This window comes from Hyperolius riggenbachi, chromosome 5 (assembly GCF_040937935.1).
Source record: "Hyperolius riggenbachi isolate aHypRig1 chromosome 5, aHypRig1.pri, whole genome shotgun sequence".
NCBI lineage: Eukaryota > Metazoa > Chordata > Amphibia > Anura > Hyperoliidae > Hyperolius > Hyperolius riggenbachi.
The window spans coordinates 48,721,083-48,735,489 of record NC_090650.1 but is presented as its reverse complement, the minus strand read 5'-3'; the positions used below and the strand labels follow the sequence as shown (position 1 = coordinate 48,735,489).

General features: G+C 46.1%; 1 protein-coding gene across 1 annotated transcript in view; it reads left to right on the top strand.

The window, feature by feature from the left end:
* Window positions 1-14,407, top strand: part of C5H10orf67 (chromosome 5 C10orf67 homolog) — a 93,188-nt gene that overhangs the window by 38,450 nt on the left and 40,331 nt on the right. Inside the window, exons 7-8 of the mRNA XM_068238251.1 lie at window positions 3,511-3,569; window positions 7,656-7,721. Of these exons, the coding sequence (XP_068094352.1) occupies window positions 3,511-3,569; window positions 7,656-7,721 (125 nt within the window). The remainder of the gene's footprint in view (window positions 1-3,510; window positions 3,570-7,655; window positions 7,722-14,407) is intronic.

Genomic DNA, 14,407 nt, shown 5'->3' with positions numbered 1-14,407 from the left:
TTCTTCTATCCTATAAGTTCCTATACCTGTTCTAATGTGATCTGTCTTACTGCAGCCTTTCCTAGTTGCACAGTGGCTGTATTATCTCTGTTATATAACCAATTTATCTTTCCTCTGACGGCTTTGTCGGGCTCAGGCACTCAGGCAGGAATTTGCTGCTCTGCTTGTGATAGGATAGATGCTGTACACACCCTCTCCACACCCCCTGCAGGCTCTGTGTGATTCACAGACTGAGCTCCTCTCAGCCTTCACACTCTGGTTAGCAGCCATGTCTTTTGTTTGTAAACACTGCCTAATACTGGCAATTACAAGCCAGGATTGCAGCAGGGAGTGGCAGAAACAGCACAGAGGGGCCCAGGAGAACATAATGAATAGAATGGTATGCTTTCTATTGTAAGAATTTTAGAGTACAGATTCGCTACAGTCATATGTTAATCATTAACAAACCATTCCTTTTCCCCTGCTTACACCTGTCACACAGTAGATGTCTTTGGACAGATGGTTTTGGGCATCTTAGCTTGTGATTATTACGCATATTGTGCTGGAGAGGGCCGTTATACAATTAGCATTGGTGTCCATGGCTCTGTAGCTGCGATAGGTGACTAATCATAGGGAGCATGCTGGCATTTCCAGTACCCTAAGTTATGGGGATCACTGGGGCTCGATAGAGCAACTTTTTAGTCAGCCACCGCATAGGGATAAGGGCACTTTTACACTTAAAGGGGCACTATGGTGAAAAATTGTAAAATTTAAAATATGTGCAAACATAAACAAATAAGTTAATGTTTTTTTCTAGAGTAAAATGAGCCATAAATTACTTTTCTCCCATGTTGCTGTCACTTACAGTAGGTAGTAGAAAGACGTGACAGGTTTTGGACTAGTCCATCTCTTCATGGGGGGATTCTTGGGGATTTATTTATTTTCAAAAGCACTTAGTGAATGGCAGTTGCTCTGTCCAACTGCCAAAAAACTGTGTAGTGAGCAGGGAAGCTGGCCAGCATCATTGTTTAAATCCCTTTTAGGGAATATCTTTATAAAGAATAAAAGCCTCGCTGAGAATGGGCTAATCCAAAACCTGCTAACATACAGGGGTTGGAAAAAATAATGGCAACGCCTTGAAAATCAACAAAACCTATTTTAATATGATGTAGGTCCACCTTTTGCGGCAATTACAGCCTCAATTCTCCGAGTTATTGATTCATACAAATTGTGAATTGTTTCCAAAGGATTTTTAGCCCATTCTTCAGTTAAAGTGAACCTAAAGCCTCGAAAAAAAAATGAGATTAACTCATCTGGGGCTTTCCTCAGCCCCCTGCAGCCGATCGGTGCCCTCGCAGCTCCGGTCCGATGCTTCTGGACCCGCCGGCGAAGACTTCCGGTTTGGCCCTCACCGGCCGACAGGCATGGGAACGTGAGTGATTGTTCATTTTTTTTTTCGAGGCTTTAGGTTCACTGTAAAACACCCTCCAGTTCTTTTAGAGACGATGGCGGTGCAAATAGACTTCTTACTTGATTCTCTAATAACGACCAAATGCTCAATAATGTTGAGGTCTGGGGATTGTGGTGGCCAGATAAGATGGCCAACTTCATTAGAATGTTCCTCGTGCCATTCTTTAACAAATCTAGCTGTATGGATTGGGGCATTATCATCTTGAAAGATGGCATTCCCCTCCGGAAACAGTTCTTGAACCATAGGATGAACTTGGTCGCCCAAAATTCCTGAATAGTCTCGGCTGTTAATTCTTCCATGAAGGGAAATCATTGGCCAGGCGGATTTCCAAGAAATAGCACCCCAGCTCATCACAGAACCCCCGCCATGTTTTACGGTTGGGAGGAGGCAGTCTGGATGAAATGCTTCTTTCGACTGTCTCCAAACGTACACTCGGCTGGAGGTCGGAAATAAGGTAAACAATGATTCGTCAGTGAAAATCACATTTTTCCACTGCCCGAGGGACCAATTCTGGTGGTTTCTACACCACTCTAAACGCTTTGAAACATTTGTCTTTGAGAGCAGAGGTTTTCTAATTGCAGTTCTTCCCTGGAATCCAGATTTGTGCAGCTCCAGACAAACAGTCTGTGGAAACTGGGTTCTGTAGGTGTTCATTCAGCTCTGGAGTGATTTTTAGGACCCGTGGTCTTCCAAGCTTTTCTAACAATTCGATTTAGAGTCCGACGGTCTCTCTCAGACAAATTCGACTTTCGGCCACAACTGTGCTTTGCTGAGGACTTTTTTCCTTCTCTTTCAAAGGCAGTCATTACTTTTGAGATAGTACCTCTTGAAATGCCAAGCATTCTGGCAGTTTGTTACAGTAGCGCCTGGCATACGAGCACCAACAATTTGGCCTCTTTGAAAGTCTGAGAGATCTGCCATTTTTATAAATTATAACCAACTTTGGTTTAAATACCTGTAAAAAACAATTATTTTAATTAAACATATCAAATAACAAAAATAATAAACAAAAAAAACCCGTTCAAAGATTATGATGCCAAAATGTTAGGTGTTTCCATTATTTTGTCCAACCCCTGTAGTTAGCACACCTAAAAGCTTTGGAAGTGCAAACTAGGGTGCTAAGTAGTTTGCACGTCCAAAGCTGTTACTGCTCACGCGTTAAGTTGGTGCGCCTGAAACTTCGCACCGGTGCGTGCGAAACGTCATACCGTTCGTGTGTAAAATAGCTTTTCAGGCTATTTTGCGCATAAACGGCATGACGTTTCGCACAGACTAGTGCAATGTTTCGCGCGCAGCTTTAACGCTTGTGCACATATAAGTGCGTGAAGCGGCTATTTTCGCATCCTAAGTGCCTTTTCACTGGTGTGCTAACACTTAGCACCCTTTAGTGTATCAAGGCCATAGCTTTGTGCCAGTCTCTCAAAACCTAGGTATCAAAACTTGTAAAAAACTATCTTCAGTTAATCATTATAGGTATTATTGAAGGCCGCTTTTATTATTTTGACAACGTGTAACATCTCTAAACCTGGGCCACACCTTGGTTGAACGTAGTTGTCAAAAACAGAAAGAGGAATAACTGGATTGTTGTCATTTACTCCTCCGTGTGCATGAGGTTGCCTGTCGTAACAATACAAGCTCATTAATCTGCTAAATAGGACGAGAACCATATTCGGCCCACATGTTTGTCATATGATTTAGTGGGGCTTCTTATCTTTTCATTGCCTAGGCCTTTCAGCTTTAGAGTACCACCTGCTAAAGCCCGTCGTATTTGCTGTGACTAACAGCCACAGTGTCCAGTATTGGTATTGATGAAAAGCAGCAGGTCCTCCAAGCCACACTTGGCTCTTGAACTTACTTCTTAATTTCTTTGTGGGCAGCCGGCTGAACAGCGGGGAAAAGACCTTGACTGTCGAGGGTGGTTGTGAGAGGTCAGAGTGATGCCAGGACACTCAGCCACCAAGCAATGACCAGGTCCTCTTTACTGACCTCATCTGCAGGCCGTCATTACCCAGTCATGGGAATGGGATTTCACGCTCAGCCATTTTGTTCCTTTGTTTCAGATCAGGATGTGGGAGCCATGAAAGTGAGAATGGAAGAGGACCAAAGGACCATTGAGAAGGTGTGACTTTTGACATTCAGTGATGGCTTTTTTACTTATGTTAATAGGCATCCTGTAGCATTCTCTCATTCTGATACAAAACGGGCTGGAAAAAGAACAAAAAAAAGGACCAGTGAACAAAACTGTTTTGTAAACCCAGATTGATGGCTTGTTTGAAGGAAAAGATGAAAAGATGACAAGTGGCCCAGGAAAGCTAAGCTGTGTTCCAGCACAGAAAACTGATTTATCGCAGGAGTCACTAAAGCTGTATTATGTCATAGGCTACAGCAGGAAATCATCCTATTCACTAAATGATGACTAGGTTAGTGATGTTTAGTCCGGTGAGCTGGGGCAGAAGGGTAGATTGCTTAAACTGTTTACAATCAGCAAAAGCTGAAAGGCTCGTACATGGTTCAGGTCATTTGGGCGCTGCGACTGGGTGCTCAAAGTAAAATAGTGTTGGGCACTTTTAGGGGGGTTAAGATTAGTCACCTCCGGGGGGAGGGGGGGGGGGGTTAAGGTTAGTCACCTCCTGGGGAGCGGGGTTAAGGTTAGTCACCTCCAGGGGGAGGGGGGTTGTAAAGGTCAGTTATCTCCAGGGGGGTTAAAGTTAGGTATAGATGGAGGAATTAGAGTTTAGGCACCTTAACTGGGGCAGTTAAGGTTAGGATTGGTGCCGGGTAAGCTGATATTTTACTAATATCCTGGCACCCAACAGATGTGGCGCTGCCGTAACGCGTGCTCCTCATACACAGCTGCATCCAAAACTTATGTATGTCAGAGGACCAGGAAGTGAGTAAAGTCTCTGCAGCCGAAACCCTAACAGCAATAAAAACCTGAAAGGCAGAGAGTAGAAAGAACATTTCTTCACTGCTGTCTGTGTTGGTATTTTGTAAATGTTCCTTCAGTTATTTGTGACATGAAAGTGAATATGAATGAAAGTATCCCCAATGTGGGGTAGACAGCGATACGTGTGCAAGGTCCTGTGCAGAGGTGAGTTGCCAATTCGGATTTATGGTCACTTTCTGCTTATGGCCCATACTCACGGGCTACAATTGTCGCCGCAACACGCGGTGCGTGCGTGTTGCGGCGACAGGTCGCCCGTGAGTATGAGGCGCAATACGGGCGCGTACCCCGAACCGTCGCTCGTCGCTGCTGTCGCCAGGCGATTGGCGCGGTCAATCGCCCGGCGACCGTTGCTGCCGCAACTTGGCTGCAACTGTCGCTAGTCCGCGTGAGTATGCGGAGTAGCGGCAGCAACATAATAGAAATTCCACGGCGCTTCCGGCGAGGGGGAGGAACATCGGCGACAGCTTCCGTCGCTTCAGTAATCCCTCTTCCGCGTGTGTACGCGGAGGGACCTGGCGACGAGCTGTCGCCGTACCTGTCGCGCACGCGCTCCCGTGTGCTGGCGACAGGACAAAAAGTAGCCCGTGAGTATGGGCCACTATACTAGTTCTTGTGTATAAAGATGTGATAAGACTTCACTTTTATGTCATGGTTACAGTTAAAGAACCACTGTCGCGAAAATCTTAAAATTAAAAAATATATGTGAACATAAAGAGATTAGAAGTACGTTTCTCCTGCAGTAAAATCAGCCACGGATTACTTTTCTCCTATGTTGCTGTTACTTACAGTAAGTAGTAAAATTCTAACAGAATGACTAGCCCATCTCCTCATAGGGGATTCTCAGGGTTTTCTGTATTTTCAAAAGCACTTAGTGAATGGTAGTTGCTCCGTCCAACTGCCAATAAAGTGAGAAGGGAGGCTGGCCAGCATCTTTTTATATATCTTTTTCAAGGAGTGTCTTTATAAAGAATAAAGGCCTTGCTGAGAATCCCCTATGAAGAGCTGGACTAGCCCAAAACCTGTCAGTAATGTCAGATTTCTACTACCTACTGTAAGTGACAGCAACATAGGAGAAAAGTCATTTATAGCACATTTTGCTCTGGAAGAAACATGCTTCTTATTTGTATGTGTTTATATGTATTTTACATTTTAAGATTTTCCTAATAGCGGTCATTTACAGCTCATACAATCTCTAGCCAGAACTCGGCTGAGGTGGCCGTTTGATGCATAGAAACCAGCGTGGGCAGAGCTTTCTCCCAACATTGTTTATAGGACCACTCCAGTGAACAAAAATGAAGCAGTTAAAATCTGACAGAACCGACAGGTTTTGGACTAGTCCATCTACTCATGGGGAATTCTTAGGGTTTTAAATCCTGAACTACAGTTTTACTGCCAAAATGGTCAGATGCCAGCCAGCCTCCTCACTCCCTTACACGCTAGTTTGTCCATTAGACTTAGCAACTGCCGTTGAGGTAATGCTTTGGAGAAAACAAAGAAAACCCTGAGAATCCCCTTGAGGAGTTGGACTTGTCCAGAACCTGTCGGTTCTGTCAGATTTCATCTGCTTACTTTTTTTGGCGGAGTTTCCTATAACCCTTTCCAAACCTATGTCGGAACTACAGCGCATGAGCTGGTGCAGGCCCCTCCCCCTGATGCTGGGTCACCTCCTTGCACTATTGCTCTTATTGCAATGTGCTTTGTGCTAATGATGAAACCCATTGTATACAGATAACATGTATGTTGCTATTATAATGGGCATTAGGTAACTAGTACAACACACGTCATACAAGCAATGCACATGTTGGATCAGGCTCATATTGCGATAAGCACAGCTGACCTAGAGCAGTGGTCCTCAAACTACGGCCCGCCAAAGCTTTTTCACTGGCCCCCCCAAACATAAAATGTATTAAAGATGCGGCTCACTGCTCCTTTAAATATCGGAGGTCGCATATAGAATAGCAGTGCTAGCCCCACCCATCCACATACTATAGAAGCCAACGAGCAGTCATTTGCTGGCTTCCAATCAGATTCAAAATCAGGTGGCACCAGGGCCGGTTCTAGACTTCTTGCTGCCTGAGGCAAACTTGTGAGGATGTGCAACCCCTCCCCCGAATTGGAATGACTGCACAGCACCCGACAATTTGCACCACACATTATAGCTGCGGTGAGCCCCCCAAATAGCACTCTCAGTATAGGTAGGTAGCCAGGTATAGGTGCCCCCAGTATTGGTAGCTAGGTGCAGTTGCCACCAGTGTAGGTTAGCCAGGTACTGTTGCCCCCAGTATAGGTTGGCCAGGCACTCTCTTCATTTCCTGTTTTTGCCTGGTGCTGCCCCCAGTCTTCTGCTGCCTGAGGAAGTTGCCTCACTTGGCATCATGGGTGGACCGGGCCTACGTGACACTGCTGTACAACTGGATGGCAGGTTGTCACCTGGGTATGCTTCACTGTCTGGTGCACAAAGACATTCTTAGGGCGCCGCATGACTGAATGGCTGCTGCTGGGAGTTCTCCTGCGCTTGGGCGTATCTGGGTAACATAGAGCCTATGGCAAACACTGAAATTGCGCCACCCCCCCCCCCCTTTCCCTCAGTCAGAACCCCTTTTCTTCTAAGAACAGCATCCCTTCTTGTGTACATGTGTAATGGTTGCTTGTGTCTTTGGGAATGGAATATTCCTTTAGTTACTTTTTTGGAAATATCCCTTCTTATACCCTCTTTTCTAACACTAAGCCAAGTGCGCCTTACATACACATAAGTTAAGGAGCCATGTTCCCCAGATAACAGAATACATTTGATCTGAGGTCTGAGTAATGGGGTGGCACCAAGGTAGGGATGGGGGCGCAGCACAGACGCAGGCATAAGAGTACCGCACAGAGGCAGGATTGGGAGAGCAGCACAGGGGCAGGTATGGCGCCCATGGTGCTGTGGCGCCCATGGCATGAGCCATGCCTGCACCCCTCTAGATACGCTTCTGCTCCTGCGGGCACGATTGGGAAGGTATCCACACCCAAATTTAATGTAATGTTTTTCTACATAATTTTATGGATGTTCCAGCCCCCAGCAGTCTGAAGTATGTTGACCCGGCCCTTGACCGAAAAAGTTTTGAGACCCCTGCTCTAGGGGTCAGATGTTATACACGTGAGCCTGTTGAGTGTCCAGACATGTATTCATCAAACAGACATTCCTGTACACTGATTTGTATTGTGGTTGAATGGAATGGTGCAGTCTCTGTATAATATAACACAGATTTCTTTTCACAGTTGTCTCTGGCCCAGGAGCAGCTGAAGATTGAGCTAGAGAATGAAAAATCAACCTCCACCACTATGGTGAGTGCTTGTTAGTGCTCCTATGTAATCTGCACTGTCTGTGATCTATATCAGAAAAACCAAGGGGTCGGCACCACCAGTAGTATTAAAGCTCAATTACATTTCAATAAATCCAAAAAGCAGAATCTTAGAGACCAGCGCAGTGACAGACCGCTGTTTCAGACTGATGTTCTTCTTCGAGCTGCATATAGTCACCTTGAAGAAGGATGTCAGTACGAAACAGCTTTGTCGCTGCGCTGGTTTCTATGATTCTGCTTTTTGGATGAATTCAAACGTAATTGAGAGCTTTAATACTACTGGTGGTGCCGACCGCTTTTTTTGTTTTTCCTGGACTTTCGATCCCTAGCGGTACTGGGGTCATGGGTCTTGGCACGCCCATCACTTATTTTTGTTTGTGGGTGCTCCTCCTATCTACAATTTTTGAACTGTGATCTATATCAGTCTTTGCTGCTTTTTAGGGCCTACTGTTTTTCTGCACGCGATTTCAGATGCTGAGGTATGTGAATATGCAAATTGTGGCTTTGCATAGCGGGCGCAGCCACAATGACATGCCTAGTCACCCGCAATTCTGTCAGGCTCCTCCAGGCACAGAAATGTATCTTCTTTTCCACAAATAAATTTACTTTCTTTGCTGCAGGTCGCGGCTCTGTGGCGGGGGGTGGTTAAGGTTTAGGCACTGGAGTTAGAGATAGGCACCACCAGAAGGTTAGGGTTAGACACCACCAGGGTGGTTATCGGCCCCCGGGGGGTTAGGGTTTGGTGCCAGGGGGGGGGTTAAAGCGACACCAGGGGGGTTAGGGTTAGGCATCAGTGGTGGGGGGTTCTGTGTGAGAGTAGGGTTAGATTTAGCCATAGTAAAATATCGGTAAAGATTACCAATATTTTACTATTGGAATCCATTGCTAATTTCAGTGATATTCTATGAGCGGTAATCCCCTGCACCCTTTTTCTTGGCGCCTTTTTTCATGGATGGCATGCAGGATCACTGAAGACGCATACTGTTAACACATCTTGCCAACATGTTACTTTTTGCACACATTGTTGCATACTTCCCAACTTTTTGGGATAAGAAAGAGGGACACATAAGCCACGCCCCTGCCACACCCCTGATCATGCCCCTGTCACACCCCTAGTCACGCACACTATAAAGATGTTTTAGCAGAAATATGTTGTTTTATAATTCAAACCAAACTGGTCCTTTCTATCCTGGGTCATTTTCCTTCATAGTAACATTTGAAAATAAGAAATGTATCAATTTTAAGTACGGGAATAAAGTTTAGAGTCAGTTAAGCACACATACAGTATTTTAGCAGAAAAATACATATATTTACATAGATCTGTACAAACATGAGTCCTGAAAGAGGGACAAATGAGGAAGAAAGAGAGACAGAGGTATTGGGTTCCCACAGAGGGACTGTCCCTCCCAAAAAGTTGGGAGCTATGATTGTTGCAATATAGGAGCGCTCCTCATGCATAAAAAAGCAATACTGTTTTTTTCCTGTGATCGGAGATGCACTTTAACTGAGTGTCCCATCCTGGCTGCTGTGTGCGGAGGGCCCTACATGAACAAGGGCCTTGTGTGTCTGCCAGTCAGTCTGTCCGAGCTGTTAGTAGCGATGGTCTCAGACTAATAATTCATAACTGCTCATTAGGACAGAACGACACGTTGTGTCTATTGATATCTCCGCTTCCCATCCTACTGGTCCTTTATCCGAGCTGCTCTCCCTTCCTCTCCGCAGCAATAAAACTGCCTTTGTTACACCAGCAGCCTGCCTTGTTTATCTCATAAAATGGAGCACAGCTTGGGCCCACAGGAATATGACAGTGCGGCCGCTCTCGCCGAATCAGGCCGGCTTTAGATATGTAAAGAGTCACTTCCCTGCCACTTGTCAGCCTCTGTGCCAAGTCGTGGCAGCTATTTCATTTTGCCCAGCTCTGCCTCTGTTGCATTGTTGGGGTTTTAGAAATCTATGAAAAACGAGACTTCACGGCCACAATGGGACCTTTCTATGCAAGCCGCCGGTGAGGCCACAACACCAGCAGAAGCAGTTCTGGGGGATCATATTGAGCTCAATAATGAGAAGGCTGTTGGCATGTTGAGCCTTTTGCTCCAGCCTACATTCCATTGTTTCCTGCAGAACAAGGGGGACACTTTTAGGATCTGTAATTAGAAGCTATTTCAGAAGGTCTCTATTTGAGTTATGCACTCTGGTGCCTTCTGCAAGGAGAATTCTGAGGGAGGAATCCATCCAAATGGAGCTGTTGAAAAATGTTTGCAAGTTATGAACTGCAAAAGTTTACGGGCCTTTTCACACCAGGGCAGTGCGTTTTTTTTTTTTTTACCACATCCCACTGCCGGGCAATTAAAGTCTATGGAGGCGTTCATACTTCCTCGGTGCAGCGTGACGCAACGGAAGTGACGTTTTTGCCGCATCCCCGACGCAGGTCCAAAACTACATTGCCACGCGGCTTATGCGGCAATCTGAGTCAGCCCGGAAGTCATGTTAGTCTAGGGCGATGCGTACATTTTAAAACACTGACGCAACGTTGCGGCGCGCATGCGCGGAAGCGTATTTTTACAATACGCTTCCGTGCACTTCCGCATACCCCAAAGCAGGAAGTGACCACAAGCGTGCGTCACATCCTGCTTGGCCCAATGCCATATGGGGAATACTGCGTAGTATTCGTGCGAAAACGTAGTATTCGTTTTCGTGCGATGCGGCGTGGCTGTCGCACTGCCAGTTTGCAGTGTGAAACCGGCCTAAAGGGCAACTGTAGTGCTAAGAATAATGGAGGCTGCCATATTTATTTCCTTTTAGACAATGCTAGTTCCCTGGCAGCCCTGCTGATCTGTTTGGATGCAGTAATGTCTGAATCACACCAGGAACAAGCATGCCGCTAATCTTGTCAGATCTGACAATAATGATTTTGCTGCATGCTTGTTCATGGTCTATGACTAAAAGTATTAGAGACAGAGGATCAGCAGTAGAGCCAGGCAACTGGTATTGCTTAAAAGGAAATAAATATGGCAGCCTCCATATCCCTCTCACTTCGGATGTCCTTTAAAGGACCAGAGGCGAACATAAGCCTGTGCAGTTGCACAGGGGCCCCATGTCCTCTGGGCCCCTTGCAGCTGCACCACAGTCGGGGATGGCTTTGGTTCATGTATGTGTCAGCACCCCGGCTCGTTACAGAAGTTGTCTCTGCCTTCCTGTGCAACTTCCTTTCCCAATTTGGCTGTCTCTTATTATGACTATGTACCCGAGATGGATTAGGATTAGGATATAATGGGGCTCTAGGCAAGGTAGTAGATTCAGGCCTCCCCCTTGTGGTAAGCTGAAGTTGAGAGAGGTCAAAGAAGGTGGCAGGTGGGCCCCTTGACCTCTACTAAGCCCCAAGCACCTGCCCAGGTTGCCTGGCGGATGATCCTGCTCTGCTATGTACTTTGTGAAGTGCTGCAGAAGATGGCAGCACTGTATAAATACCCAATAAGGATATGGTAGAGAGACTAGATCAGTAATGGCTAACCTTGGCACTCCAGCTGTGGTGGAACTACAAGTCCCATGAGGCATTGCAGTACTATGACAGCTCTAAGCATAACTCGGGGAAGCAGAGGCATGATGGGATTTGTAGTTGTGTCACAGCTGGAGTGCCAGGGTTAGCCATCACTGGACTAGATTGTAAGGTTGACGACAGTCAGTAGCATGACTGCACACTGTAAAAAGCACTCAGAGGCGTAGCTGATTATGGGCAAGGGGGCGTGCCCAGGTGGCGCAAAAACTGTATTTGTCCCCGGGTGCTAAAAAACCTAGCTCCGCCTCTGAAAGCATTCTGCAGGATATCAGTGCTATATATCGTAGATACAGATTGTTCAATATTTTTTACTCACATTTTTACGTTTCTGTATCTACTTAGAAACGTGGGACGCAGCTGCTTGAGGTGTAGCAATAGCTGCTTGTGGCCCAGTCATGCATAAGACAAAGAATAGGAAGAAAATAAATAATTCCAACATTGATATAGGTTTTTCTCCTGTCAGACTCAAAGCGCCATGGCTGCAGCCTATAGGGTGCACTCAATAGGCAATAGCAGTGTTAGAGAGTCTTGCCCAAGAACTCCTTACTGAATAGGTGCTAGCTTACTGAACAGGCAGAGCCGAGATTTGAACCCAGATCTCCTGGGTTATGTATTAATTATGTTACATTAATGCAGTGCCTACAGAATGCAGCTAAAGGCCCATACACACGTCGGATTTTTCTGAACGACGGGTCGTTTGAACGTCCCGTCGTTCAGTCGTTCGCACGCGAAATCAGACGTGTGTACGGACTATCGTTCGCGTGATAAGACTGGTTTCCAGCAATCCGCCCGGCGGATCGCTGGAAACCAGTCTTATCACCCGAACGATAGTCTGTACACACGTCGGATTTGACGTGCGAACGACTGAACGACGGAACGTTCAAACTACGGGTCGTTCAGAAAAATCCGACGTGTGTATGGGCCTTTAGGTGCACGTACTTTTATGCTATTGACAATATTTGGAGCCACCCATGATCTGTTAATGACCACACCCACTCACATGGGGTCCCCTACATTTAGTCTGCACAGGGTCCTATTGTTGCCTTTGTCCTCCACTTTAAAGGCCCGCGAGGGTGAAAAATGTATAATACCTATACATAAAAGGTACATTTCTCCCAGAGTAAATGCACTGTGAATTACTTTTTTCCTTTGTTGCTGTCACTTAAAGTACCCATATACTACGCTGATTTCCTGACAATATGAAGCAGATTCAATCACTGTGATCGAATCTGCTGTAAAATCGTTAACGCAAATGTTGACCGAATTTTGCTCTATCGCCGGGGAGTCGGGAGCACGTCGTTAGCAGCGTTCGATTCAGCGACGACCGACGCAGCAATAATCTCATCTGTCCAGTGGCGCTAGTCCCCGGGTCCGTGCTGTCCCTTTCTCTGGCTGGCCGCCTTCTCTATCTCCTCTTCACTTTCTGACCTGTCCTGTGAGAAGGAGAAGTTCAAACAGTAGAGCGCCCTCGGGACAGGAAGTGAAGAGAAGATGGAGAAAAAGGCCAGCCCTGGAGAAAGGGGCAGCATGGACCCGGCGGATCAGGTGAGATTATTGCTGCTGGCTGGGTGAGGTGGGGCAGGCAGAGGCAGCGCCAGCTACACAGGTTGTGAATCGATTTCATGCTGAAGTGTATGGGCAGCCAATAGATCCCTCTCTGATCAGATTCGATCAGAGAGGGATCTATCTGTTGGTCGATCTGATGGCAATCGACCAGTGTATGGCCACCTTTACAGTAGACTGTAAAAAGCTGACAGACCGATCTGACAGATTTTTGGATTAGGCCTGGGACCCACTAGCCGCGCTTTTCTAAGCACCAGTAATATGAAAATCTCTTGTTAATGTAATGCTGTGGGTGTGATCTCACTAGAGGGATGTAACTTTCTAAAAATCACCCATAGCGTTGTCTCAGCAAGAGCTTAATAAATCACCAGTCCTTAGAAAAGGCTGCTAGTGGGTCACAGGCCTTAGTCCATCTCCTCATGGGAGATTCTCAATATTACCCTTTATTCTTTACAAAAGCACTTCTGGAATGGAAGAATCTATACATAGATGTCAGCCAGCTTCCCTTATCGATGGATTGAGCATCTGCAGTTCAGTAAGTGCTTTAGTATATAAAGAAATAACTGAAAATCCCCCACGAGGAGATGGACTAGTCCCAAACCTAAACAATCTGTCACATTTTTACCACTACCTTCTGTAAGTGACTGCGACATAAGAGAAAAGTAATTTATACAGTATTTTAGTCTGGGAGAAACGTACATTTACATGTTGGTATTTTAAATTGCACAAATTTTTTTGCGATAGTTGTCCTTGAAGCATTCTCCTTAGAGAATTGGCGAAGTCACCTAATAGAATGCTTACAAGGATGAGCAGAGAGACGGATTATTTGCATTACAGTTTCAAGGACAATTTTGTTATCTTTAAAGAGAACCCGAGGTGTGTTTAAAGAATGTTATCTGCATACAGAGGCTGGATCTGCCTATACAGCCCAGCCTCTGTTGCTGTCCCAAACCCCACTAAGGTCCCCCTGCACTCTGCAATCCCTCATAAATCACAGCCATGCTGTGAGGCTGTGTTTACATCTGTAATGTCAGTCTCAGCTGCTCCCCCGCCTCCTGCATAGCTCCGGTCCCTGCCCCCGTCCCTTCCCTCCAATCAGCAGGGAGGGAAGGGATGCAGGCGGGGACCGGAGTTCTGCAGGAGGCGGGGAGAGCAGCAGACTGACACTATAGAGATAAACACAGCCAGCTCTGACAAGCTGTTTGTCAGCAGCGTGGCTGTGATTTATGAGGGATTGCAGAGTGCAGGGGGACCTTAGTGGGGTTTGGGATAGCAACAGAGGCTGGGCTGTATAGGCAGATCCAGCCTCTGTATGCAGATAATATTCTTCAAACCCACCTCGGGTTCTTTTTAAAGAGTAAAGGTGGCCATACACTTATAGATTTTCAGCAGATTTGACCATCAGATAGATTTCTGTCAGATGCCTGTCAAGTCCAATCTGACAGGAATCTATCTGATGTGTGCCACACACTAGGAACGGATTTATTAGAAATCGATCTAAATGCATAATTGGACCATTAGATCCAATGCAACTCTATGGGCCATCAACC